A 26,764-nucleotide genomic window follows, 5' to 3' on the forward strand; every position below is an offset into this window, starting at 1 on the left:
AGAGAGGTAGCTCAAGACAGAGAGATAGCTCAAGACAGAGAGGTAGCTCAGGACAGAGGGGCAACTCCGGACTGAAAGGCAGCTCCGGACAGAAGGGTCGCTCCGGACTAATGGCAGCTCCGGACCGAATGGCAGCTCCAGACCGAGGGGCAGCTCCGGACCGAGGGGCAGCTCCGGACTGGAGGGCAGCTCCGGACTGGAGGGCAGCTCATGACTGGAGGGCAGCTCATGACTGGAGGGCAGCTCATGACTGGAGGGCAGCTCATGACTGGAGGGCAGCTCATGACTGGAGGGCAGCTCATGACTGGAGGGCGGCTCTGGCGGCTCCTGACTGGCTGGCGGCTCTGGCGGCTCCTGACTGGTTGGCGGCTCCTGACTGGCTGGCGGCTCTGGCGGCTCCTGACTGGCTGGCGGCTCTGGCGGCTCCTGACTGGCTGGCGGCTCCTGACTGGCTGGCGGCTCTGGCGGCTCCTGACTGGCTGGCGGCTCTGGCGGCTCCTGACTGGCTGGCGGCTCTGGCGGCTCCTGACTGACGGACGGCTCTAACGGCTCGGGACAGACGGGTGGCTCTAACGGCTCGGGACAGACGGGCGGCTCTAACGGCTCGGGACAGACGGGCGGCTCTAACGGTTCGGGACAGACGGGCGGCTCTAACGGCTCGGGACAGACGGGACGGCTCAGACGGCGCTGGGCAGACGGACGGCTCAGACGGCGCTGGGCAGGCGGGCGGCTCAGACGGCGCTGGGCAGGCGGGCGGCTCAGACGGCGCTGGGCAGGCGGGCAGTGCAGGCAGCGTTGGGCAGACGGCCGACTCTGACCTGCTGAGGCGCACAGTAGGCCTGGTGCGTGGTGCCGGAACTGGTGGTACCGGGCTGGAGACACGCACCACAGGGAGAGTGCGTGGAGGAGGAACAGAGTTCTGGAGACGCACAGGAAGCTTGGTGCGTGGTGCCGGAACTGGTGGTACTGGGCTGGGGCGGGAAGGTGGCGCCGGATATACCGGACCGTGCAGGCGTACTGGCTCCCTTGAGCACCGAGCCTGCCCAACCTTACCTGGTTGAATGCTCCCCGTAGCCCGTCCAGTGCGGGGAGGTGGAATAACCCGCACTGGGCTGTGTTGGCGAATCGGGGACACCATGCGTAAAGCTGGTGCCTTGTACACCGGCCCGAGGAGACGTACTGGAGGCCAGATATGTTGAGCCGGCTTCATGGCACTTGGCTCAATGTTCAATCTAGCCCGGTCAGTGCGGGGAGGTGGAATAACCCGCACCGGGCTAAACACACGTACAGGAGACACCGTGCGCTCTTCCGCATAACACGGTGTCTGCCCGTACTCCCGCTCTCCACGGTAAGCATGGGAAGTGGGCGCAGGTTTCCTACCTGCCTTCGCCACACTACCTTTTAGCCCCCCCCCCCCCCCCCCCAAGACATTTTTGGGATTTCTTCTCGGGTTTCCGTGCCAGCCGTGTTCCCTCATAACACCGGTTCCCCTTCTCAGCTGCTTTCGCTCTCCTAGCTGCCTCCACCTGTTCCCATGGAAGGCGATCCTTACCAGCAAGGATCTCCTCCCATGTGTAGCAACCCTTTCCGTCCAACACGTCCTCCCAAGTCCATTTCTCCTGGTCCCGCTGCTGCTGCTGCTGTCGCTGCTGCCCGTTGCTACGCTGCTTGGTCTGAGATTGGTGGGTGGTTCTGTAACGGCAGCCTTCCCTCTCTTCACTAGAAGAGGAGGTGAAACAGGGATCGGACCAACACGCAGCGTAGCCAGTGCTCAACATATTTAATATAACAAACTGTGAACACTTACAACACTACAAAACAACAAAATGTGGCAAACCGAAACAGCCCTATCTGGTGCAGACAAAACACAAAGACCGGAAACAACCACCCACAATCCCCAACACAAAACAAGCCACCTATATATGATTCTCAATCAGGGACAACGATTGACAGCTGCCTCTGATTGAGAACCATATTAGGCTGGACACAGAAACAGACAAACTAGACACACAACATAGAATGCCCACCCAGCTCACGTCTTGACCAACACTAAAACAAGCAAAACACATAAGAACTCTGGTCAGGACGTGACACATAAACATCACAAATGGTCCTTTTGTTCGATTAAGTCTAAATATATACAAAATGTCAATTTATTTGGCGCATTTGATCCAGAAAAACACCGGTTCCAACTTGTGCAACGTGACTACAAAATATCTCAAAAGTTACCTGTAAACTTTGCCAAAACATTTCAAACTACTTTTGTAATACAACTTTAGGTATTTTTTAACGTAAATAATCGATAAAATTGAAGACGGGATGATCTGTGTTCAATACAGGATTAAAACAAACTGTAGCTAGCTTTCTGGTCACGCGCCTCTAACTAACAGTACACCTCAAGTGACCCTCGTTCAAGATGGCCGTACTTCTTCATTACACAAAGGAAAAAACCTCAACCAATTTCTAAAGACTGTTGACATCCAGTGGAAGCGGTAGGAGCTGCAAGAAGGTCAATTAGAAATCTGTATTCCCAATGAAATCCCATTTGAAAAGAGAGTGACCTCCAAAAAAAAAATCTGAATGGTTTGTCCTCGGGGTTTCGCCTGCTAAATAAGTTCTGTTATACTCACAGACATGATTCAAACCGTTTTAGAAACTTCAGAGTGTTTTCTGTCCAAATCGACTAATAATATGCATATCTCATCTTCTGGGGATGAGTAGATGGCAGTTGAATTTGGGTATGCTTTTCATCCAAACGTGAAAATGCTGCCCCCTATCCTAGAGAAGAAACATCTCTCCCTAATTTATTAACCACGCTTGTAATGTCATCAGTAGGCGACAGTAACCTATACTTCAGAGGGGGAAGGGCAGGTAGCCTACACCACATCCATTGGCAAAGATTTCCAGCTGGCAGGCAGATGCTGGAATAAGTTTCTGGAATTTTTGTGGGACTGGAGAAAAAAAATGCCCGGAAAGATATTAATCAGTTCCCATGCTTTAAAAAAATAACGGTTCTGTTCTGGAAGAGTATAGATCACCTTTGTTTCAGGTTCAGGTTCTGTTAGGTTCTTATAATAATTGTATTATTTTCTGGTTTTCGGTCCTGTTCCCTGAACCTGTTACAACCGTTGGTAGTAACCTTGTTAGTGTTTGTGCTCATACACTAGTTAATCACCAGTTAGTTAGTTAGTTAGTTAGTTAATACGCTGAACAGAGAGAGAGAGCGTCATCAAGCTGAGTAGACTAATAAGAGAGGATGTCGTTCAGTAGAGACAGCAGTCTTGTCTTTGATCATGATTATATTGTGTAGCTGAGCCTTTCATCTTCATTCATCACAATAGACAGCAGTAGGAAGGAAAACTATGTTAGGGCTGGGATCTGCCTCTCACTTTCAACTCTACTGAGCTGTACTGGCTGTATAAATATGGTTGAGCTAGTCGGAAATTAAGCCAAGCTTTTTATTTTTTAGAAAGACAGACTGTTCACTTGTATATTTAGACTGTTTTATGGAAGTCCAGCAGTGTCCAGACCCTGCATACACACACATTTTAGTTGTGCTATCCTTGTGGGGACCAAACAATTGATTCCCATTCAAAATTATATTTTCCCTAACCCTAACTCCTAAATCTAATTCTAAGCCTAAAATAGCTTTTTTTTTCTCCCCCTTTGGGCCCCGGTGAAATGTCCCCACTTGTCTGAATTTTCCTTGTTTTACTATCCTTGTGTGTACTTCTGGTAAAACCAAAAACGCACACACACAGTGTCCAGCCAAACGTCTCCTCAGCACGTGTCTCTGTAATGAAAGTTATGAAACCGCCTGGAATATTATGTAATATTGAATTCGGCACTTCCTTTAATTATCTCCTCTCAGCAGGCCACAAGGCTCAGACACAATGGTCACCGGGGAGACGGAGGTAGAGGTGTCTGTGCTCAAAGAAACGTTGTTTGTACTAAAAACAAGAAGTTTAGAACTCGAAGTGACAAATTACAATAGAAAGAACATTTACTTCAGTGGCTCCTTGATCTTAACATAGTCATTCAAAAAGTTAGCATATTGCCTCGTCAACATTCTCAATGAACTGGAATCAAATTGCAATGCTTTTACTGTAAACTGGAAGGTTACTGCACAGTCATCGATCAACTGGCAGCTTTCTGCACAGTCATCGATCAACTGGCAGCTTTCTGTACAGTCATCGATCAACTGGCAGCTTTCTGCACAGTCATCGATCAACTGGCAGCTTTCTGTACAGTCATCGATCAACTGGAAGTTTTCTGCCCAGTCATCGATCAGCTGGAAGCTTTCTGTACAGTCATCGATCAACTGGCAGCTTTCTGTACAGTCATCGATCAGCTGGAAGCTTTCTGTACAGTCATCGATCAGCTGGAAGCTTTCTGCCCAGTCATCGATCAACTGGAAGCTTTCTGCACAGTCATCGATCAACTGGAAGCTTTCTGCCCAGTCATCGATCAACTGGCAGCTTTCTGTACAGTCATCGATCAGCTGGAAGCTTTCTGTACAGTCATCGATCAACTGGCAGCTTTCTGTACAGTCATCGATCAGCTGGAAGCTTTCTGCACAGTCATCGATCAACTGGCAGCTTTCTGCACAGTCATCGATCAGCTGGAAGCTTTCTGCACAGTCATCGATCAACTGGCAGCTTTCTGCACAGTCATCGATCAACTGGCAGCTTTCTGCACAGTCATCGATCAACTGGCAGCTTTCTGTACAGTCATCGATCAACTGGAAGTTTTCTGTACAGTCATCGATCAGCTGGAAGCTTTCTGTACAGTCATCGATCAGCTGGAAGCTTTCTGTACAGTCATCGATCAACTGGAAGCTTTCTGCACAGTCATCGATCAACTGGAAGCTTTCTGTACAGTCATCGATCAACTGGAAGCTTTCTGTACAGTCATCAGCGCGAGACAATTATGCCTACAGGTACATGTAAAGAGCAATCCCTCTTCGGTGTTTGTCATGTATGACAGAGTGAGTAATCATAAGCAACACCTGTGTTATCAACAATTTGAATTAGTTTGTTCCTTTTACACAATACAGTTTACAGTTCAGTACAGATTACAGTTTAGTAATGAATGATTATCCAGGGATCCAACTGAGTTTCACTCTGTAAAATAACTATTTTACGCTGTAAAATAACTATTTCACTCTGTAAAATAACTATTTCACTTTGTAAAATAACTATTTCACTCTGTAAAATAACTATTTTCTCCTCCATTAAGGTGTGATTGCCCCACCGCTATTTGCCCATCAGTGTGTGTTGACTGTGTTTCTCCTATGATGTTGTAATAAGACAGATATAAGCACAACTTACACTAAACCAAAGCCCCATAGCTGTCATTAAAGATGCTTCGTCTTTATAATCTGACGTGATTTATTGCCCATTGTGTTGAAGCTATTCTAGTCTGTCAGAAAGCCCAGAGGACTCGCCACAAACAAGCCATCTAGAATCACTCTGAAACCTGAAACCTAATATTTCAATGGTTTTATTCTCATATTGAAAGAGGCACGAAAAAAAAAAAATGTATGTCTACAAAAAAAAAATGTACTCTGAATTGTTACCCTGAGTTACCCTGAAGCTCCGATTTTCAGCAGAGGATCATTTTTGCCAAACTTGCCAGTCAAACTGATGAACCTTAGTTTTATAAATTAAATCACAAAACAAAACGTTATTCAGCTTGTTTGGTTTCTTGAGAAAACACGTCTAGTCAAAACATGAATAATACAATTTTAAAAAAGTGCTAGAAAACCAGGATGACATTGTGAAGGCATCTATTGTGTGTGTTAACAAAGCAGAAAGCCAGGCTTTAATAGGAGCATTAACTGTCCCAGAATCGGACTGGGAGTTGATTATGCCTCTGTCTCAGCCTGTTGGTCTTGCAGCTGATAAATAACTCAAAAAGGTTAGATTTTTTTCCACTGCTGTTTTCATAGTAAATCCATGTCTAAACCTCAACATGCCCCCTTAGCCCTTGGACCACCTTGTGTCTACACAAACCCCAGGAGGTTCTGGAATGGACGAGGCTCAGCCTCCATCCATAATGGCACCCTATTCCCTACATACAAGTAGTGCACTGCAATAGAGCCTGGTCAAAAGTAGTGCACTGCAATAGAGCCTGGTCAAAAGTAATGCACTGCAATAGAGCCTGGTCAAAAGTAGTGCACTGCAATAGAGCCTGGTCAAAAGTAGTGCACTGCAATAGAGCCTGGTCAAAAGTAGTGCACTGCAATAGAGCCTGGTCAAAAGTAGTGCACTGCAATAGAGCCTGGTCAAAAGTAGTGCACTGCAATAGAGCCTGGTCAAAAGTAGTGCACTGCAATAGAGCCTGGTCAAAAGTAGTGCACTGCAATAGAGCCTGGTCAAAAGTAGTGCACTGCAATAGAGCCTGGTCAAAAGTAGTGCACTGCAATAGAGCCTGGTCAAAAGTAGTGCACTGCAATAGAGCCTGGTCAAAAGTAGTGCACTGCAATAGACCCTGGTCAAAAGTAGTGCACTATATAGGGAATAGGGTGCCATTTGCGACGCAAGCTCAGTCCATTTGCCTTTTATTCTCCCGTCGAGGAATATAACACTGTCTTTGGTGTGAAAGACCCTGCTTTTCCAGATGACGTTGGCCACGGAGAGTGAGTTCACAATGGGAGCAAAAGGTTAGCAATCACTAGGCCGCCGGGCTAGACAGAATACCAGGGCGCATTCTCAAAGCATGCGCGGACCAGCGGACCAGCTGGCAAGTGTCTTCACAGACATATAGAATACTTCATGGTAAGCAGCAGAACTTTTTATCTACCAAGAGAGTATTCATCTGTAAATGTCATGGCTGTCTACATTCCTCCACATGCCAACACCACTCTGGCACTTAACAAACTGTATGGGGTCATAAACAAGAAACCGCTTACCCAGAGGCACTGTTTCTGGTTGGCGGAGACCAACGCAGGGAGACCAAAAACAGTTCTACCTCACTTCTATCAAAATATATCCTATGCCATTAGGGGTGAAAAACTCCAGACTGCTGTTTTATGGGCTCCTAACCGACTGTGTTATTTTGTTAGTTTTTTTCGCATTATTTTGTACTTTAATGTTGCTGCTACCGTCTCTTATGACCGAAAAATCAAATCAAATCAAGTTTATTTTATATAGCCCTTCGTACATCAGCTAATATCTCGAAGTGCTGTACAGAAACCCAGCCTAAAACCCCAAACAGCAAGCAATGCAGGTGTAGAAGCACGGTGGCTAGGAAAAACTCCCTAGAAAGGCCAAAACCTAGGAAGAAACCTGGAGAGGAACCAGGCTATTTTATTTTTTTATTTCACCTTTATTTAACCAGGTAGGCTAGTTGAGAACAAGTTCTCATTTGCAACTGCGACCTGGCCAAGATAAAGCATAGCAGTGTGAACAGACAACAACACAGAGTTACACATGGAGTAAACAATAAACAAGTCAATAACATGGTAGAAAAAAAGAGAATCTATATACAATCTATATACAATGTGTGCAAAAGGCATGAGGTAGGCAATAAATCGAGTAATTACAATTTAGCAGAGATACTGGTGTGCAAAAGAGCAGAAAAGTGAATAAATAAAAGCAGTATGGGGGGTGAGGTAGGTAAATTGGGTGGGTAGTTTACAGATGGACTATGTACAGCTGCAGCGATCGGTTAGCTGCTCGGATAGCAGATTTTTAAAGTTGTTGAGGGAGATAAAAGTCTCCAACTTCAGAGATTTTTGCAATTCGTTCCAGTCGCAGGCAGCAGAGAACTGGAAGGAAAGGCGTCCAAATGAGGTTTTGGCTTTAGGGATGATCAGTGAGATACACCTGCTGGAGCGCGTGCTACGGGTGGGTGTAGCCATCGTGACCAGTGAACTGAGATAAGGCGGCACTTTACCTAGCATAGCCTTGTAGATGACCTGGAGCCAGTGGGTCTGACGACGAACATGTAGCGAGGGCCAGCCGACTAGGGCATACAGGTCGCAGTGGTGGGTCGTATAAGGTGCTTTAGTAACAAAACGGATGGCACTGTGATAAACTGCATCCAGTTTGCTGAGTAGAGTATTGGAAGCTATTTTGTAGATGACATCGCCGAAGTCGAGGATCGGTAGGATAGTCAGTTTTACTAGGGTAAGTTTGGCGGCGTGAGTGAAGGAGGCTTTGTTGCGGAATAGAAAGCCGACTCTAGATTTGATTTTGGATTGGAGATGTTTGATATGAGTCTGGAAGGAGAGTTTGCAGTCTAGCCAGACACCTGGAGGAAATAAGGGGTGGCCAGTCCTCTTCTGGCTGTGCCGGGTGGAGATTATAACAGAACATGGCCAAGATGTTCAAAATGTTCATAAGTGACAAGCATGGTCAAATAATAATCAGGAATAAATGTCAGTTGGCTTTTCATAGCCGATCATTAAGAGTTGAAAACAGCAGGTCTGGGACAGGTAGGGGTTCCATAACCGCAGGCAGAACAGTTGAAACTGGAATAGCAGCAAGGCCAAAAGAGCTTCCAGAAAAGAGCTTATGGACATCAGAACAGCGACTATTCACCTCGAACTGAACAAAGATTTTTTCTTTAATGAGTCCGACGTGAAGGATATACTGCTTCCCAGAGACCAGGCCCAAATCCCTGTCATTCACGTGAAGAAAAGACGGAAATACAGGGGGCGGAGATTGGGGTGCTGTCACGTTTCTGACCTTATTTCCTTTATTTTCCTTTGTTTTGTCTTTAGTTAGTTGGTCAGGGCATGAGTTGGGGTGGGCAGTCTATGTTCTGTGTTTCTATGTTTAGGTTTGTCATTTGGCCTGATATGGTTCTCAATCAGAGGCAGGTGTTTTTCATTGTCTCTGATTGGGAACCATATTTAGGTAGCCTGTTTTCACTGTTGGTTTGTGGGTGTTTGTTTCCTGTGTCAGTGTTTGTGTCACACGGGACTGTTTTCGGTTAGATTCTCTTTGTTATTTTGTATTGTGTCATGTTCAGTTGTTTATATTAAAACATGGACACTTACTACGCTGCGTCTTGGTCCGATCCCTGCTACACCTCCTCTTCAGACGAAGAGGAGGAAATCTGCCGTTACAGGTGCCTTGTAAGAATTTGTTGGTGAGTGAGTAACCCTCTACCATCCGTTATATTAGCCAACGTGCGATCACTGGAGAATAAACTGGATGATCTCCGTTGGAGACTATCTTACCAACGGGACATTAAAAACTGTAATATCTTATGTTTCACCGAGTCGTGGCTGAACGACAGTTGGCTGGGTTTTCCGTGCATCGGCAAGACAGAACAGCTACGTCTAAAAAGACGACGGGTGGGTGTGTGTGTCTATTTGTCAATAACAGCTGGTGCGCGATAACTAAAACTAAGGAGGTCTCGAGGTATTGCTCGCCTGAGGTAGAGTACTTCATAATAAACTGTAGACCACATTATCTACCAAGAGTTTCATCTATATTTTTCGTAGCAGTCTATTAACCACCACAAACCGATGCTGGCGCTAAGACCCCATTCAACAAGCTGTTTAAGGCCAAAAGCAAACAAGTAAATGCTCATACAGAGCATGTCACATGTGCAACCAGAGGAAATAAAATCCTAGTCCACCTTTACTCCACACACAGAGATGCATACAAAGTCCTCCCCCGCCCTCCATTTGGCAAATCTGACCAAAATTATATCCTCCTGATTCCTGTTTACAAGCAAAAACTAAAGCAGGAAGTACCAGTGACTCGCTCAATACGGAAGTGATCAGATGACGCGGACGCTACGCTACAGACTGGAATATGTTCCGGGATTCATCCAATGGCATTGAGGAGTATACCACCTCAACCACCGGCTTCCCCAATAAGTGCATCGACAACGTCGTCCCCACAGTGACCGTGCGTACATATCCCAACCAGAAGCCATTTATTATAGGCAACATCTGCATCGAGCTAAAGACTAGAGCTGCCGCCTAAGTGTCCGGGTTATAAGTGTCCGGATTAGCGGGACACTAATCCGGACGCTTATAATAAATCCCGCTATGCCCTCAGATAACCATCAAACTGGCAAAGCATCAATACATGACTAAGATTGAATCCTACTACACCGACTATGGAGCTCGTTGGATGTGGCAGGGCTTGCAAACTATTACGGACTACAAAGGGAAACCCAGCCGCGAGCTGCCCAGTGACGCGAGCCTACCAGACGAGCTAAATGCCTTTTATGCTCGCTTCGAGGCAGTCAACACTGAAGCATGCATGAGAGCACCAGCTGTTCCGGATGACTGTGTGATCACGCTCTCCATAGCTGATGTGTGCAAGACCTTTAAACAGGTCAACGTTCACAAGGTCCGGTCCAGATGGATTACCAGGACGTGTACTCAGAGCATGCGCGGACCAACTGGCAAGTGTCTTAACTGACATTTTCAACCTCTACCTGACCGAGTCTGTAATACCTAAATGTTTCAAGCAGACCACCATAGTCCCTGTGCCCAAGAACCCGAAGGTAACCTGCCTAAATGAAGTGCTTTGAAAAGCTGGTCATGGCTCACATCAACACCATCATGCCAGAAACCCTAGACCCACTCCAATTTGCATACCACCTCAACAGATCCACAGATTTTGCAGTCTCATTCGCATTCCACACTGACCTTTCACACCTATGTGACAAAAGGAACACTTATGTGAGAATGCTGTTCATTGAAAACAGCTCAGCGTTCAACACCATAGTTCCCACAAAGCTCATCACTAAGCTGGGACTAATCACCTCCCTCTACAACAGGTTGGTAAGGGTAGGCAACAACACATCTGCCACGCTGATCCTCAACACTGGGGCCCCCTCAGGGGTGCATACTTAGTCCCCTCCGGTACTCCCTGTTCACCCATGACTGCATGGCCAAGCACGACTCCAACACCATCATTAAGTTTGCCGACGACACAACAGTGGTAGTTGTTCAACCTGATCACCGACAGCGATGAGACAGCCTATAGGGAGGAGGTCAGAGACCTGACAACGATGAGACAGCCTATAGGGAGGAAGTCAGAGACCTGGCAGTGTGGTGCCAGGACAACAACCTCTCTCTCATTGTGATCAAGACAAAGGAGCTGATCGTGGACTACAGGAACAGGAGGGCCAAACACACCCCCCATTGACATCGAGCGGGTCGAGAGTTTCAAGTTCCTTGGTGTCCACATCACCAACAAACTATCATCAAATAAAAATGTATGTGTGGCACATTTAGCAGATGTTATTGTGGGTGTAGCGAAATGCTTATGTTCCTGGCTCCAACAGTGTAGTAACATCTAACAATTCACAACAATACACACACATCTAAAAGTAAAAACATTTAATTAAGAAATACATAAATATTAGGACTAGACGGGGCTTAATTTCCCTCCAATCGGAGATGGGTTGTGTACTCACGGTATAACACGGTAAAAATGTATGACTAAGTCGCTTTAGATAAAAACATCTGCTAAATGGCATATTTCTATTTATTATTTATCCCATCCATAGCTTGTTTTCCAACCCTTTTAGCCAAATCTGGAAAACTCAGGAGAGAGAGAGAGTTCTGTTACTATCCTGAGGCTACAGACGTACTGTAGACTGAAGCCACAGAGATGCCGTCAGGATATTTGTGTCGTTAATGTGGTTTCATCTATTAATTATGCTATATTCAGGGAGCGTCACGTATTCTAGGGGACACACACATAGCCACGGGAATATGTTTTGAGTTGGGGGTGCTAGTAATGCACTCCACTCAGTATACAAAACATTAGGAACACCTTCCTAATATTGAGTTGCCCCCCTGTTTGCCTTCAGAACAGCCTCAATTCATCAGGGCAGGGACTCTACAAGGTGTTGAAAGCGTTCCACAGGGATGCTGGTCCATGTTGACTCCAAGGATTCCTACAGTTGTGTCAAGTTGGCTGGATGTCCTTTGGGTGATGGACCATTCTTGATACACACAGGAAACTGTTGAGTGAGGAAAAACCCAGCCTGGCACCTACTACCATACCCCGTTCAAAGGCAATTCAATATTTGGTCTTGCCCATTCACCCTCTGAATGGCACACATACACAATACATGTCTCCATTATCTCGAGGCTTAAAAATCCTTCTTTAACCTGTCTCCTCCCCTTCATCTACACTGATTGAAGTGGCTTTAACAAGTGACATCAATGAGGAATCATAGCTTTTCACCTGGATTCACCTGGTCAGTCTATGTCATGGAAAAAGCAGCTGTTCTGTCACGACTTCCGCCGAAGTTGGTGTCTCTCCTTGTTCGTTCGGCGGTCGGCGTCACCGATTTCCTAGCCGCCACCGATCTACGTTTCATTGTCCATTTGTTTGGTCTTTATTGTACACACCTGGTTCCCATTCCATTATTATTTATTCCCTATTTAACCCTCTGGTTCCCACATGGTTTTGTGCGTGTTCTGTGTTTAGCTGTCACTACTGTTTTGTGAGCTGGATTGCTTTCCCTGCGTGGAATTTATTTTATTGTCGTCTTGAGTAAAGTCAGTTATTACTCAACCTCTGTGTCCTGAACTCCGTCCCACCTGCTGCACATCGACCCTTTACACGTTCCTAATGTTTTGTACACTGTGCATAATAGCGTTTGCGGAGCATACAGTTGAGCAGATTCGTTTTTAGGAATTCCAGACATGGGGATTTTTCTTTTGTTGCAGGATCTAGAAAAACAATTGGCTTTTTTATTTTATCGTGTTCATAATCATTTGTTTGATCATTTTTATTATTGTGTATCGTTGTTATTATTGTAGGCCTATTTATTAATTGAAACCAGCTCTTTAAATTGACAAAACGTGTTTTTATTTCATTCTGTTGAGACATTTTCACTGGCTAAATTAAGTTTGATTGACGGGGGGGTTATACCCTTTTTAGGTATATTGAATTTGTCCTTTACTACTACAGCCTATAGAAACACATGGAATAACACACGCAAAAAAGACAATCTAAAAATAAATCATAAGGAATAAAGGTCTGTCCTTTATCTAGGAGAAATAAGAAAGCTATTTAATTCATTATTTTTATTGGTTCAAAATGACCTCCATACTTCCATTCATTTGTACAGGTTACCTCTCGGACGGGTTACCTCTCGGACGGGTTACCTCTCGGACGGGTTACCTCTCGGGCGGGTTACCCCTCGGGCGGGTTACCCCTCGGGCGGGTTACCCCTCGGACGGGTTACCCCTCGGACGGGTTACCCCTCGGACGAGTCCCGTTACACTTATTGTAGAGGAAAACGGAGGAAACCATCGTGTTCGTGAGAGTCTCCACCTTTCCATAGAGTGGTCATGATAGTTTTGTAGGCCAAACTGTTCGGACGCCTACAGACCTTTATGTGAGAAGATCGATTTTCGGGATGTTTCCTAGTCTGACAAACACCCCTGTAGCTAGGCCACCTTCCACTGCAGATGCGGAAGGCCGACAGGCGGTGGATTGAGCCCAGGTAAAAAACAGATATCTCCAGTTAAAACGGACAGATTTTAGATTGACGTATGGGTGCGTCAATAGATTTAAGGATGAATAGAAAATGTATGATAAACGTGAATGTCACCCAGTAAAATACTACTTGAGTAAAAGTATTTAGTTTAAAATATACTTAAGTAAGCATTAAAAATGTAACAAGTACTTTGGGTGTCAGGGAAAATGTATGGAGAAAAAAATTGCATTATTTTCTTTAGGATTATAGTGAAGTAAAAGTTACAGATACCCCCAAAAACGACTTAAGTAGTACTTTAAAGTATTTTTTACTGTAAGTGATACAACTTAATCCACAGCTACATATATTTTTTATAATCTATTGATCCTCTGTGGTTAAATTATACTCTAAATCCACATGACAATTTATTTATCATCCCGCTATTTCTTGGATGCCCCGTCTCCACCCACATCTCACACGTTGTGTCCTTCTGTCTTTTGTCCTGTACATTTCATAGATTGGTATCTCTGTCTCTGTCTCTCTGTCTCTGTCTCTCTGTCTCTGTCTCTCTGTCTGTCTGTTTCTGTCTCTGTCTCTCTGTGTCTGTCTCTGTCTCTCCTCTTCTAGTTGTTTGTGCTGTGTCATGGCCTGCTGCAGCTCACCCAGCCCCTGTACATTTCATAGATTGGTATCTCTGTCTCTGTCTCTCTGTCTCTGTCTCTCTGTCTGTCTGTTTCTGTCTCTGTCTCTCTGTCTCTGTCTCTCTGTCTCTGTCTCTCTGTCTGTCTGTTTCTGTCTCTGTCTCTCTGTGTCTGTCTCTGTCTCTCCTCTCTCTAGTTGTTTGTGCTGTGTCATGGCCTGCTGCAGCTCACCCAGCTCCTGTACATTTCATAGATTGGTCTCTCTCTCTCTGTCTCTCTCTCTCTAGTTGTTTGTGCTGTGTCATGGCCTGCTGCAGCTCACCCAGCTCCTGTACATTTCATAGATTGGTCTCTCTGTCTCTGTCTCTCTCTCTCTCTAGTTGTTTGTGCTGTGTCATGGCCTGCTGCAGCTCACCCAGCTCCTGTACATTTCATAGATTGGTCTCTCTCTCTCTGTCTCTCTCTCTCTAGTTGTTTGTGCTGTGTCATGGCCTGCTGCAGCTCACCCAGCTGCTCCACAGTTCCTATTTTAAGAGCACCATCACCACCATCGAGAGACGCTTCGGCCTCAGTAGCTTCTCCTCCGGCACCGTCTCCTCTCTGCATGAGGTAGGACGCAGATCTCACTACAGGGCTCTCTCTCTGTCTCTCTGTGTCCATCAGTGCTCTGATCCTGGTCTTACCTCATTTCCTGTCCCAGGCCTATGAGTACGACTATCGAGTAGTTCATCGTGATGTCATACACACTACAACACTATTGAGTAGTTTATCGTGATGTCATACACACTACAACACTATCGAGTAGTTTATCGTGATGTCATACACACTACAACACTATTGAGTAGTTTATCGTGATGTCATACACACTACAACACTATCGAGTAGTTCATCGTGATGTCATACACACCACAACACTATCGAGTAGTTCATTGTGATGTCATACACACTACAACACTATCGAGTAGTTCATCGTGATGTCATACACACTACAACACTATCGAGTAGTTCATCGTGATGTCATACACACTATCAAGTAGTTCATTGTGATGTCATACACACCACAACACTATTGAGTAGTTCATCGTGATGTCATACACACCACAACACTATTGAGTAGTTCATTGTGATGTCATACACACCACAACACTATCGCGAAGTTCATCGTGATGTCATACACACTACAACACTATCGCGTAGTTCATCGTGATGTCATACACACCACAACACTATCAAGCAGTTCATCGTGATGTCATACACACTACAACACTATCGAGTAGTTCAGCGTGATGTCATACACACTACAACACTATTGAGTAGTTCATTGTGATGTCATACACACCACAACACTATCAAGCAGTTCATCGTGATGTCATACACACTACAACACTATCGAGTAGTTCATCGTGATGTCATACACACCACAACACTATTGAGTAGTTCATTGTGATGTCATACACACTACAACACTATCGAGTAGTTCATCGTGATGTCATACACACTACAACACTATCGAGTAGTTCATCGTGATGTCATACACACCACAACACTATTGAGTAGTTCATCGTGATGTCATACACACTATCAAGTAGTTCATTGTGATGTCATACACACCACAACACTATTGAGTAGTTCATCGTGATGTCATACACACCACAACACTATCGAGTAGTTCATCGTGATGTCATACACACTACAACACTATCGCGTAGTTCATTGTGATGTCATACACACCACAACACTATCGCGAAGTTCATCGTGATGTCATACACACTACAACACTATCGCGTAGTTCATCGTGATGTCATACACACCACAACACTATCAAGCAGTTCATCGTGATGTCATACACACTACAACACTATTGAGTAGTTCATTGTGATGTCATACACACCACAACACTATCAAGCAGTTCATTGTGATGTCATACACACCACAACACTATTGAGTAGTTCATCGTGATGTCATACACACTATTGAGTAGTTCATCGTGATGTCATACACACTATCGAGTAGTTCATCGTGATGTCATACACACCACAACACTATCGAGTAGTTCATCGTGATGTCATCCACACTATCAAGTAGTTCATCGTGATGTCATACACACTATCGAGTAGTTCATTGTGATGTCATACACACTATCGAGTAGTTCATCGTGATGTCATACACACTATCGAGTAGTTCACCGTGATGTCATACACACTATCGAGTAGTTCATCGTGATGTCATACACACTATCGAGTAGTTCATCGTGATGTCATACACACTATCGAGTAGTTCATCGTGATGTCATACACACTATCGAGTAGTTCATAGTGATGTCATACGCACTATCGAGTAGTTCATCGTGATGTCATACGCACTATCGAGTAGTTCATCGTGATGTCATACACACTATCGAGTAGTTCATCGTGATGTCATACACACTATCGAGTAGTTCATCGTGATGTCATACACACTATCGAGTAGTTCATCGTGATGTCATACACACTATCGAGTAGTTCATCGTGATGTCATACACACTATCGAGTAGTTCATCGTGATGTCATACACACTATCGAGTAGTTCATCGTGATGTCATACGCACTATCGAGTAGTTCATCGTGATGTCATACGCACTACCGAGTAGTTCATCGTGATGTCATACACACTAGCGAGTAGTTCATCGTGATGTCATACACACTATCGAGTAGTTCATCGTGATGTCATACACACTAGCGAGTAGTTCATCGTGATGTCATACACACTATCGAGTAGTTCATCGTGATGTCATACACACTATCGAGTAGTTCATCGTGATGTCATACACACTATCGAGTAGTTCATTGTGATGTCATACACACTATCGAGTAGTTCATCGTGATGTCATACACACTATCGAGTAGTTCATCGTGATGTCATACACACTATTGAGTAGTTCATTGTGATGTCATACACACCACAACACTATTGAGTAGTTCATCGTGATGTCATACACACTATCAAGTAGTTCATCGTGATGTCATACACACTATCGAGTAGTTCATTGTGATGTCATACACACTATTGAGTAGTTCATCGTGATGTCATACACACTATCGAGTAGTTCATTGTGATGTCATACACACTATTGAGTAGTTCATTGTGATGTCATACACACCACAACACTATTGAGTAGTTCATCGTGATGTCATACACACTATCAAGTAGTTCATCGTGATGTCATACACACCACAACACTATCGAGTAGTTCATCGTTATGTCATACACACTATCGAGTAGTTCATCGTGATGTCATACACACTATCGAGTAGTTCATCGTGATGTCATACACACTATCGAGTAGTTCATCGTGATGTCATACACACTATCGAGTAGTTCATCGTGATGTCATACACACTATCGAGTAGTTCATCGTGATGTCATACACACTATTGAGTAGTTCATCGTGATGTCATACACACTATCGAGTAGTTCATCGTGATGTCATACACACTATTGAGTAGTTCATCGTGATGTCATACACACTATCGAGTAGTTCATCGTGATGTCATACACACTATTGAGTAGTTCATCGTGATGTCATACACACCACAACACTATTGAGTAGTTCATTGTGATGTCATACACACCACAACACTATTGAGTAGTTCATCGTGATGTCATACACACTATCAAGTAGTTCATCGTGATGTCATACACACTATCGAGTAGTTCATCGTGATGTCATACACACTATCGAGTAGTTCATTGTGATGTCATACACACTATCGAGTAGTTCATTGTGATGTCATACACACTATCGAGTAGTTCATCGTGATGTCATACACACTATTGAGTAGTTCATCGTGATGTCATACACACTATCGAGTAGTTAATCGTGATGTCATACACACTATCGAGTAGTTCATCGTGATGTCATACGCACTATCGAGTAGTTAATCGTGATGTCATACACACTATCGAGTAGTTAATCGTGATGTCATACACACTATCGAGTAGTTAATCGTGATGTCATACACACTATCGAGTAGTTCATCGTGATGTCATACACACTACAACACTATCGAGTAGTTCATCGTGATGTCATACACACTATCGAGTAGTTCATTGTGATGTCATACACACTACAACACTATCGAGTAGTTCATCGTGATGTCATACACACTATCGAGTAGTTCATCGTGATGTCATACACACTACAACACTATCAAGTAGTTGATCATGATGTCATTGATGTCATTCACAAGCAGTGGAATATCAATAGCAGTAGATTGAGACATGTTAACAACTGACTGGTAGGTTCAAGATTGACTACTAATGAATGACATTGTTATATGTGAATACGACAGTGGTGTAAAGTACTTAAGTAAAAATACTTTAATGTACTTTTTACTCCATGCATTTTCTCTGACACACAACACTACTTGCTACATTTTGACAGGAAAATGGTCCAATTCACTTTCAAGAGAACATCCCTGGTCATCCCTACTACCTCTGATCTGGCGGACTCATGCTTCATTTGCTTCATGCTTCATTTGTAAATTATATCTGAGTGTATCTAAGCGTGCCCCTGGCAATCTGTAAATTTAAATTTAAATTTATGATTTTACTTTTACTCTCTGTGTCAGAGAGAGCCCTGCTGTATCCTGGTTACAGGGCTCTCTCTCTGTGTCTAGGTGGGGAACACAGACCTGCTGTATCCTGGTTACAGGGCTCTCTCTGTGTCTAGGTGGGGAACACAGACCTGCTGTATCCTGGTTACAGGGCTCTCTCTGTGTCTAGGTGGGGAACACAGACCTGCTGTATCCTGGTTACAGGGCTCTCTCTGTGTCTAGGTGGGGAACACAGACCTGCTGTATCCTGGTTACAGGGCTCTCTCTGTGTCTAGGTGGGGAAGACAGACCTGCTGTATCCTGGTTACAGGGATCTCTCTGTGTCTAGGTGGGGAACACAGACCTGCTGTATCCTGGTTACAGGGCTCTCTCTGTGTCTAGGTGGGGAAGACAGACCTGCTGTATCCTGGTTACAGGGCTCTCTCTGTGTCTAGGTGGGGAACACAGACCTGCTGTATCCTGGTTACAGGGCTCTCTCTGTGTCTAGGTGGGGAAGACAGACCTGCTGTATCCTGGTTACAGGGCTCTCTCTGTGTCTAGGTGGGGAACACAGACCTGCTGTATCCTGGTTACAGGGCTCTCTCTGTGTCTAGGTGGGGAAGACAGACCTGCTGTATCCTGGTTACAGGGCTCTCTCTGTGTCTAGGTGGGGAACACAGACCTGCTGTATCCTGGTTACAGGGCTCTCTCTGTGTCTAGGTGGGGAAGACAGACCTGCTGTATCCTGGTTACAGGGCTCTCTCTGTGTCTAGGTGGGGAAGACAGACCTGCTGTATCCTGGTTACAGGGCTCTCTCTGTGTCTAGGTGGGGAACACAGACCTGCTGTATCCTGGTTACAGGGCTCTCTCTGTGTCTAGGTGGGGAACACAGACCTGCTGTATCCTGGTTACAGGGCTCTCTCTGTGTCTAGGTGGGGAAGACAGACCTGCTGTATCCTGGTTACAGGGCTCTCTCTCTGTGTCTAGGTGGGGAACACAGACCTGCTGTATCCTGGTTACAGGGCTCTCTCTGTGTCTAGGTGGGGAACACAGACCTGCTGTATCCTGGTTACAGGGCTCTCTCTCTGTGTCTAGGTGGGGAACACAGACCTGCTGTATCCTGGTTACAGGGATCTCTCTGTGTCTAGGTGGGGAAGACAGACCTGCTGTATCCTGGTTACAGGGCTCTCTCTGTGTCTAGGTGGGGAACACAGACCTGCTGTATCCTGGTTACAGGGCTCTCTCTGTGTCTAGGTGGGGAACACAGACCTGCTGTATCCTGGTTACAGGGCTCTCTCTTTGTGTCTAGGTGGGGAACACAGACCTGCTGTATCCTGGTTACAAGGCTCTCTCTGTCTCCATCTGTCTCTAGGTGGGGAACACAGTTCTGATAGTGTTTGTGAGTTACCTGGGCAGCAGGGTCCATCGTCCTCGTCTCATTGGACTGGGTGGTCTGCTGATGTCCATCAGTGCTCTGATCCTGGCCCTACCTCACTTCCTGTCCCAGTCCTATGTGTTCGACTCTGTCATACATGGTAAGATCTAGGGGTTCAATATATATATATATATATATATATATATATATATTTTATATCTACAATACTCTGCAATACCAAGGACACACTTTTGAATAAAAATGCATAGATTACACATATTCATGGGCAGAGTTTCCATAACACAGATGTGAACCTTAAAAAATGTTTCTTAGTCTACGACTAGGCTTTCGGCTGTGTCCGGGAAACTGGCCGCATGAGTTTTAAAACCTAGTGTATTGCAAGCATCATCCGCAATCAGTCTCTCTAAAGCGGCAAGCATCATCCGCAATCAGTCTCTCTAAAGCGGCAAGCATCATCCACAGTCATCCACAATCAGTCTCTCTAAAGCAGCAAGCATCATCCACAGTCAGTCTCCCTAAAGCAGCAAGCATCATCCACAGTCAGTCTCCCTAAAGCAGCAAGCATCATCCACAATCAGTCTCTCTAAAGCGGCAAGCATCATCCGCAATCAGTCTCCCTAAAGCGGCAAGCATCATCCACAGTCAGTCTCCCTAAAGCAGCAAGCATCATCCACAGTCATCCACAGTCAGTCTCTCTAAAGCGGCAAGCATCATCCACAGTCAGTCTCCCTAAAGCGGCAAGCATCATCCACAATCCACAGTCAGTCTCTCTAAAGCGGCAAGCATCATCCACAGTCAGTCTCCCTAAAGCGGCAAGCATCATCCACAGTCATCCACAGTCAGTCTCTCTAAAGCGGCAAGCATCATCCACAATCCACAGTCAGTCTCCCTAAAGCAGCAATCCCAGTATGTTGGACCTGGTTCAGCCTGTCATGGAGTAGAGTAGTATTGTGGAAGAGTGGTGTAGTTTGGTAGAATGGGGGTGTATTGGAGTAGTGTGGTGGAGTGATGTTTTGGAATGGAGTGGTGTGGTGTTTTGGAGTGGTGTATTGTAGTGGTGGAGTGGAATGGTGTAGTGGAATGCTGTAGTGGTGTAGTGGAGTGGTGTAGTGAAGTGTTGGAGTGGTGGAGTGGTATGATGTAGTAGAGTGGCGCTGTATTAGTGTGGTGGTGTAGTGTATTGGTGTGGTAGTGTGGAGGGGTGTATTGGTGTGGTAGTGTGGAGGGGTGTATTGGTGTGGTAGTGTGGAGGGGTGTATTGGTGTGGAGGGGTGTGGAGGGGTGTATTGGTGTGGTAGTGTGGAGGGGTGTATTGGTGTGGTAGTGTGGAGGGGTGTATTGGTGTGGTAGTGTGGAGGGGTGTATTGGTGTGGTAGTGTGGAGGGGTGTATTGGTGTGGTAGTGTGGAGGGGTGTATTGGTGTGGTAGTGTGGAGGGGTGTATTGGTGTGGTAGTGTGGATGGTGTATTGGTGTGGTAGTGTGGAGGGGTGTATTGGTGTGGTAGTGTGGAGGGGTGTATTGGTGTGGTAGTGTGGAGGGGTGTGTTGGTGTGGTAGTGTGGATGGGTGTGTTGGTGTGGTAGTGTGGATGGTGTATTGGTGTGGTAGTGTGGAGGGGTGTATTGGTGTGGTAGTGTGGAGGGGTGTGTTAGTGTGGATGGTGTATTGGTGTGGTAGTGTGGTGGTGTAGTGAATTGGAGTGGTAGTGTGGAGGGGTGTATTGGTGTGGTAGTGTGGAGGGGTGTATTGGTGTGGTAGTGTGGAGGGGTGTATTGGTGTGGTAGTGTGGAGGGGTGTATTGGTGTGGTAGAGTGGAGGGGTGTATTGGTGTGGTAGAGTGGAGGGGTGTATTGGTGTGGTAGTGTGGAGGGGTGTGTTGGTGTGGTAGAGTGGAGGGGTGTATTGGTGTGGTAGTGTGGAGGGGTGTATTGGTGTGGTAGTGTGGAGGGGTGTATTGGTGTGGTAGTGTGGAGGGGTGTGTTGGTGTGGTAGTGTGGAGGGGTGTATTGGTGTGGTAGTGTGGAGGGGTGTATTGGTGTGGTAGTGTGGAGGGGTGTATTGGTGTGGAGGGGTGTATTGGTGTGGTAGTGTGGAGGGGTGTATTGGTGTGGTAGTGTGGAGGGGTGTATTGGTGTGGTAGTGTGGAGGGGTGTATTGGTGTGGTAGTGTGGAGGGGTGTATTGGTGTGGTAGTGTGGAGGGGTGTATTGGTGTGGTAGTGTGGAGGGGTGTATTGGTGTGGTAGTGTGGAGGGGTGTATTGGTGTGGTAGTGTGGAGGGGTGTATTGGTGTGGTAGTGTGGAGGGGTGTATTGGTGTGGTAGAGTGGAGGGGTGTATTGGTGTGGTAGTGTGGAGGGGTGTATTGGTGTGGTAGTGTGGATGGTGTATTGGTGTGGTAGTGTGGAGGGGTGTATTGGTGTGGTAGTGTGGAGGGGTGTATTGGTGTGGTAGTGTGGAGGGGTGTGTTGGTGTGGTAGTGTGGATGGGTGTGTTGGTGTGGTAGTGTGGATGGTGTATTGGTGTGGTAGTGTGGAGGGGTGTATTGGTGTGGTAGTGTGGAGGGGTGTGTTGGTGTGGTAGTGTGGATGGTGTATTGGTGTGGTAGTGTGGTGGTGTAGTGAATTGGAGTGGTAGTGTGGAGGGGTGTATTGGTGTGGTAGTGTGGAGGGGTGTATTGGTGTGGTAGTGTGGAGGGGTGTATTGGTGTGGTAGTGTGGAGGGGTGTATTGGTGTGGTAGAGTGGAGGGGTGTATTGGTGTGGTAGAGTGGAGGGGTGTATTGGTGTGGTAGAGTGGAGGGGTGTATTGGTGTGGTAGTGTGGAGGGGTGTGTTGGTGTGGTAGAGTGGAGGGGTGTATTGGTGTGGTAGTGTGGAGGGGTGTATTGGTGTGGTAGTGTGGAGGGGTGTATTGGTGTGGTAGTGTGGAGGGGTGTGTTGGTGTGGTAGTGTGGAGGGGTGTATTGGTGTGGTAGTGTGGAGGGGTGTATTGGTGTGGTAGTGTGGAGGGGTGTATTGGTGTGGAGGGGTGTATTGGTGTGGAGGGGTGTATTGGTGTGGTAGTGTGGAGGGGTGTGTTGGTGTGGTAGTGTGGAGGGGTGTATTGGTGTGGAGGGGTGTGTTGGTGTGCTAGTGTGGAGTGGTGTATTGGTGTGGTAGTGTGGAGGGGTGTATTGGTGTGGTAGTGTGGAGGGGTGTATTGGTGTGGTAGTGTGGAGGGGTGTATTGGTGTGGTAGTGTGGAGGGGTGTATTGGTGTGGTAGTGTGGAGGGGTGTATTGGTGTGGTAGTGTGGAGGGGTGTATTGGTGTGGTAGTGTGGAGGGGTGTATTGGTGTGGTAGTGTGGAGGGGTGTATTGGTGTGGTAGTGTGGAGGGGTGTATTGGTGTGGTAGAGTGGAGGGGTGTATTGGTGTGGTAGTGTGGAGGGGTGTATTGGTGTGGTAGTGTGGAGGGGTGTATTGGTGTGGTAGAGTGGAGGGGTGTGTTGGTGTGGTAGTGTGGAGGGGTGTATTGGTGTGGTAGTGTGGAGGGGTGTATTGGTGTGGTAGTGTGGAGGGGTGTATTGGTGTGGTAGTGTGGAGGGGTGTGTTGGTGTGGTAGTGTGGAGGGGTGTGTTGGTGTGGTAGAGTGGAGGGGTGTATTGGTGTGGTAGTGTGGAGGGGTGTATTGGTGTGGAGGGGTGTGTTGGTGTGGTAGTGTGGAGGGGTGTATTGGTGTGGTAGTGTGGAGGGGTGTATTGGTGTGGTAGTGTGGAGGGGTGTATTGGTGTGGTAGTGTGGAGGGGTGTATTGGTGTGGTAGTGTGGAGGGGTGTATTGGTGTGGTAGTGTGGAGGGGTGTATTGGTGTGGAGGGGTGTATTGGTGTGGTAGTGTGGAGGGGTGTATTGGTGTGGTAGTGTGGAGGGGTGTGTTGGTGTGGTAGTGTGGATGGTGTATTGGTGTGGTAGTGTGGAGGGGTGTATTGGTGTGGTAGTGTGGAGGGTGTATTGGTGTGGTAGAGTAGTGATTTGGTGTGGTAGTGTGGAGGGGTGTGTTAGTGTGGTGTAGTCGAGGAGTGGTGTGGTGTGAAGCGTTGTAGTTGTGTGGTAGAGTAGTGATGTGGTGGATTGGTGCGTTGGAGTGGTGTGGATTGTTGGAGTTGTGTAGTTGTGTGGTGTAATGGAGTAGTGGTGTAGATTGTATTGGTTAAGTGGATTGGTGTAGTGGTGTGGTGGATTGGTGTAGTGGTGTGGATTGGTTTAGTGGTGTGGATTGGTTTAGTGGTGTGGATTGGTTTAGTGGTGTGGATTGGTTTAGTGGTGTGGATTGGTGTAGTGGTGTGGTGGATTGGTTTAGTGGTGTGGATTGGTTTAGTGGTGTGGATTGGTTTAGTGGTGTGGATTGGTTTAGTGGTGTGGATTGGTTTAGTGGTGTGGTGTGGTGGATTGGTTTAGTGGTGTGGTGGATTGGTTTAGTGTAGTGGTGTGGTGGATTGGTTTAGTGTGTGGTGTGGTGGATTGGTTTAGTGTAGTGGTGTGGTGGATTGGTTTAGTGGTGTGTAGTGGTGTGGTGTGGATTGGTTTAGTGTAGTGGTGTGGTGGATTGGTTTAGTGTAGTGGTGTGGTGGATTGGTTTAGTGTGTGGTGTGGTGGATTGGTTTAGTGTAGTGGTGTGGTGGATTGGTTTAGTGTAGTGGTGTGGTGGATTGGTTTAGTGTGTGGTGTGGTGGATGTGTTTAGTGTAGTGGTGTGGTGGATTGGTTTAGTGTAGTGGTGTGGTGGATTGGTTTAGTGTAGTGGTGTGGTGGATTGGTTTAGTGTAGTGGTGTGGTGGATTGGTTTAGTGTGTGGTGTGGTGTGGTGGATTGGTTTAGTGGTGTGGATTGGTTTAGTGGTGTGGTGGATTGGTTTAGTGGATTGGTTTAGTGGTGTGGATTGGTTTAGTGGTGTGGTGGATTGGTTTAGTGTAGTGGTGTGGTGGATTGGTTTAGTGTGTGGTGTGGTGGATTGGTTTAGTGGTGTGGATTGGTTTAGTGTAGTGGTGTGGTGGATTGGTTTAGTGGATTGGTTTAGTGGTGTGGTGGATTGGTTTAGTGTAGTGGTGTGGTGGATTGGTTTAGTGTAGTTGTGTGGTGGATTGGTTTAGTGTGTGGTGTGGTGGATTGGTTTAGTGGTGTGGATTGGTTTAGTGTAGTGGTGTGGTGGATTGGTTTAGTGGATTGGTTTAGTGTAGTGGTGTGGTGGATTGGTTTAGTGGATTGGTTTAGTGGTGTGTATTGGTTTAGTGGTGTGGATTGGTGTAGTGGTGTGGTGGATTGGTTTAGTGTAGTGGTGTGCTGGATTGGTTTAGTGGTGTGGATTGGTTTAGTGTAGTGGTGTGGTGTGGATTGGTTTAGTGTAGTGGTGTGGTGGATTGGTTTAGTGGTGTAGTGGTGTGGTGGATTGGTTTAGTGTAGTGGTGTGGTGGATTGGTTTAGTGGTGTGGTTTGGTTTAGTGTAGTGGTGTGGTGGATTGGTTTAGTGTAGTGGTGTGGTTTGGTTTAGTGTAGTGGTGTGGATTGGTTTAGTGTAGTGGTGTGGTTGATTGGTTTAGTGGTGTAGTGGTGTGGTTTGGTTTAGTGTAGTGGTGTGGATTGGTTTAGTGTAGTGGTGTGGTGGATTGGTTTAGTGTAGTGGTGTGGTGGATTGGTTTAGTGTGTGGTGTGGTGGATTGGTTTAGTGGTGTAGTGGTGTGGTGGATTGGTTTAGTAGTGTAGTAGTGGATTGGTTTAGTAGTGTAGTGGTGGATTGGTGTAGTAGTGTAGTGGTGGATTGGTTTAGTAGTGTAGTGGTGGATTGGTTTAGTGGTGTGGTGGATTGGTTTAGTGTAGTGGTGTGGTGGATTGGTTTAGTGGTGTGGTGGATTGGTTTAGTTTAGTGGTGTGGTGGAGTGGTGTAGTGGTGTGGTGGATTGGTTTAGTGGTGTGGTGGATTGGTTTAGTTTAGTGGTGTGGTGGAGTGGTGTAGTGTAGTGGTGGATTGGTTTAGTGGTGTGGTGGATTGGTTTAGTTTAGTGGTGTGGTGGAGTGGTGTAGTGGTGTGGTGGATTGGTTTAGTAGTGTAGTAGTGGATTGGTTTAGTAGTGTAGTGGTGGATTGGTTTAGTAGTGTAGTAGTGGATTGGTTTAGTAGTGTAGTGGTGGATTGGTTTAGTAGTGTAGTGGGGGATTGGTTTAGTGGTGTAGTGGTGTGGTGGATTGGTTTAGTAGTGTAGTAGTGGATTGGTTTAGTAGTGTAGTGGGGGATTGGTTTAGTAGTGTAGTGGTAGATTGGTTTAGTAGTGTAGTGGTGGATTGGTGTAGTGGTGTGGTGCGGTTAGATTTGGATGGATTTAGACATAATGAACTGTGAAAGCCAGCCTGGCCTGTAGGTGTTCTCTAGCTGAACCCATTCTACATAAACCAGCAGGAAAATGTTCATCTCTGAGCACATCAAGAAGATTAAGACGGTCTCTCAGTTGATTTAATTCAGAGCTCTGTTCATTGTCTTTCCTACTTCTCTGCCTGCCCTGTAGACACATACACACACACACACACACACACACACACACACACACACACACACACACACACACACACACACACACACAGACACACACACACACACACACACACACACACACACACACACACACACACACACACACACACACACACACACACACACACACACACACACACACACACAACATCCATGCATACACACACACACACACACACACAC

General features: G+C 46.2%; 1 protein-coding gene across 1 annotated transcript in view; it reads left to right on the top strand.

The window, feature by feature from the left end:
• Positions 1-5,202: 5,202 nt before the first annotated feature.
• Positions 5,203-26,764, top strand: part of slco2a1 (solute carrier organic anion transporter family, member 2A1) — a gene marked incomplete at its 5' end in the record, with an annotated part of 60,104 nt that continues 38,542 nt past the window's right edge. Inside the window, 3 exons of the mRNA XM_039000705.1 lie at positions 5,203-5,238; positions 14,529-14,666; positions 20,004-20,166. Coding sequence (XP_038856633.1) covers positions 5,203-5,238; positions 14,529-14,666; positions 20,004-20,166 — 337 coding nt within the window. The remainder of the gene's footprint in view (positions 5,239-14,528; positions 14,667-20,003; positions 20,167-26,764) is intronic.

This window comes from Salvelinus namaycush, chromosome 9, assembly GCF_016432855.1.
Source record: "Salvelinus namaycush isolate Seneca chromosome 9, SaNama_1.0, whole genome shotgun sequence".
Lineage (NCBI taxonomy): Eukaryota > Metazoa > Chordata > Actinopteri > Salmoniformes > Salmonidae > Salvelinus > Salvelinus namaycush.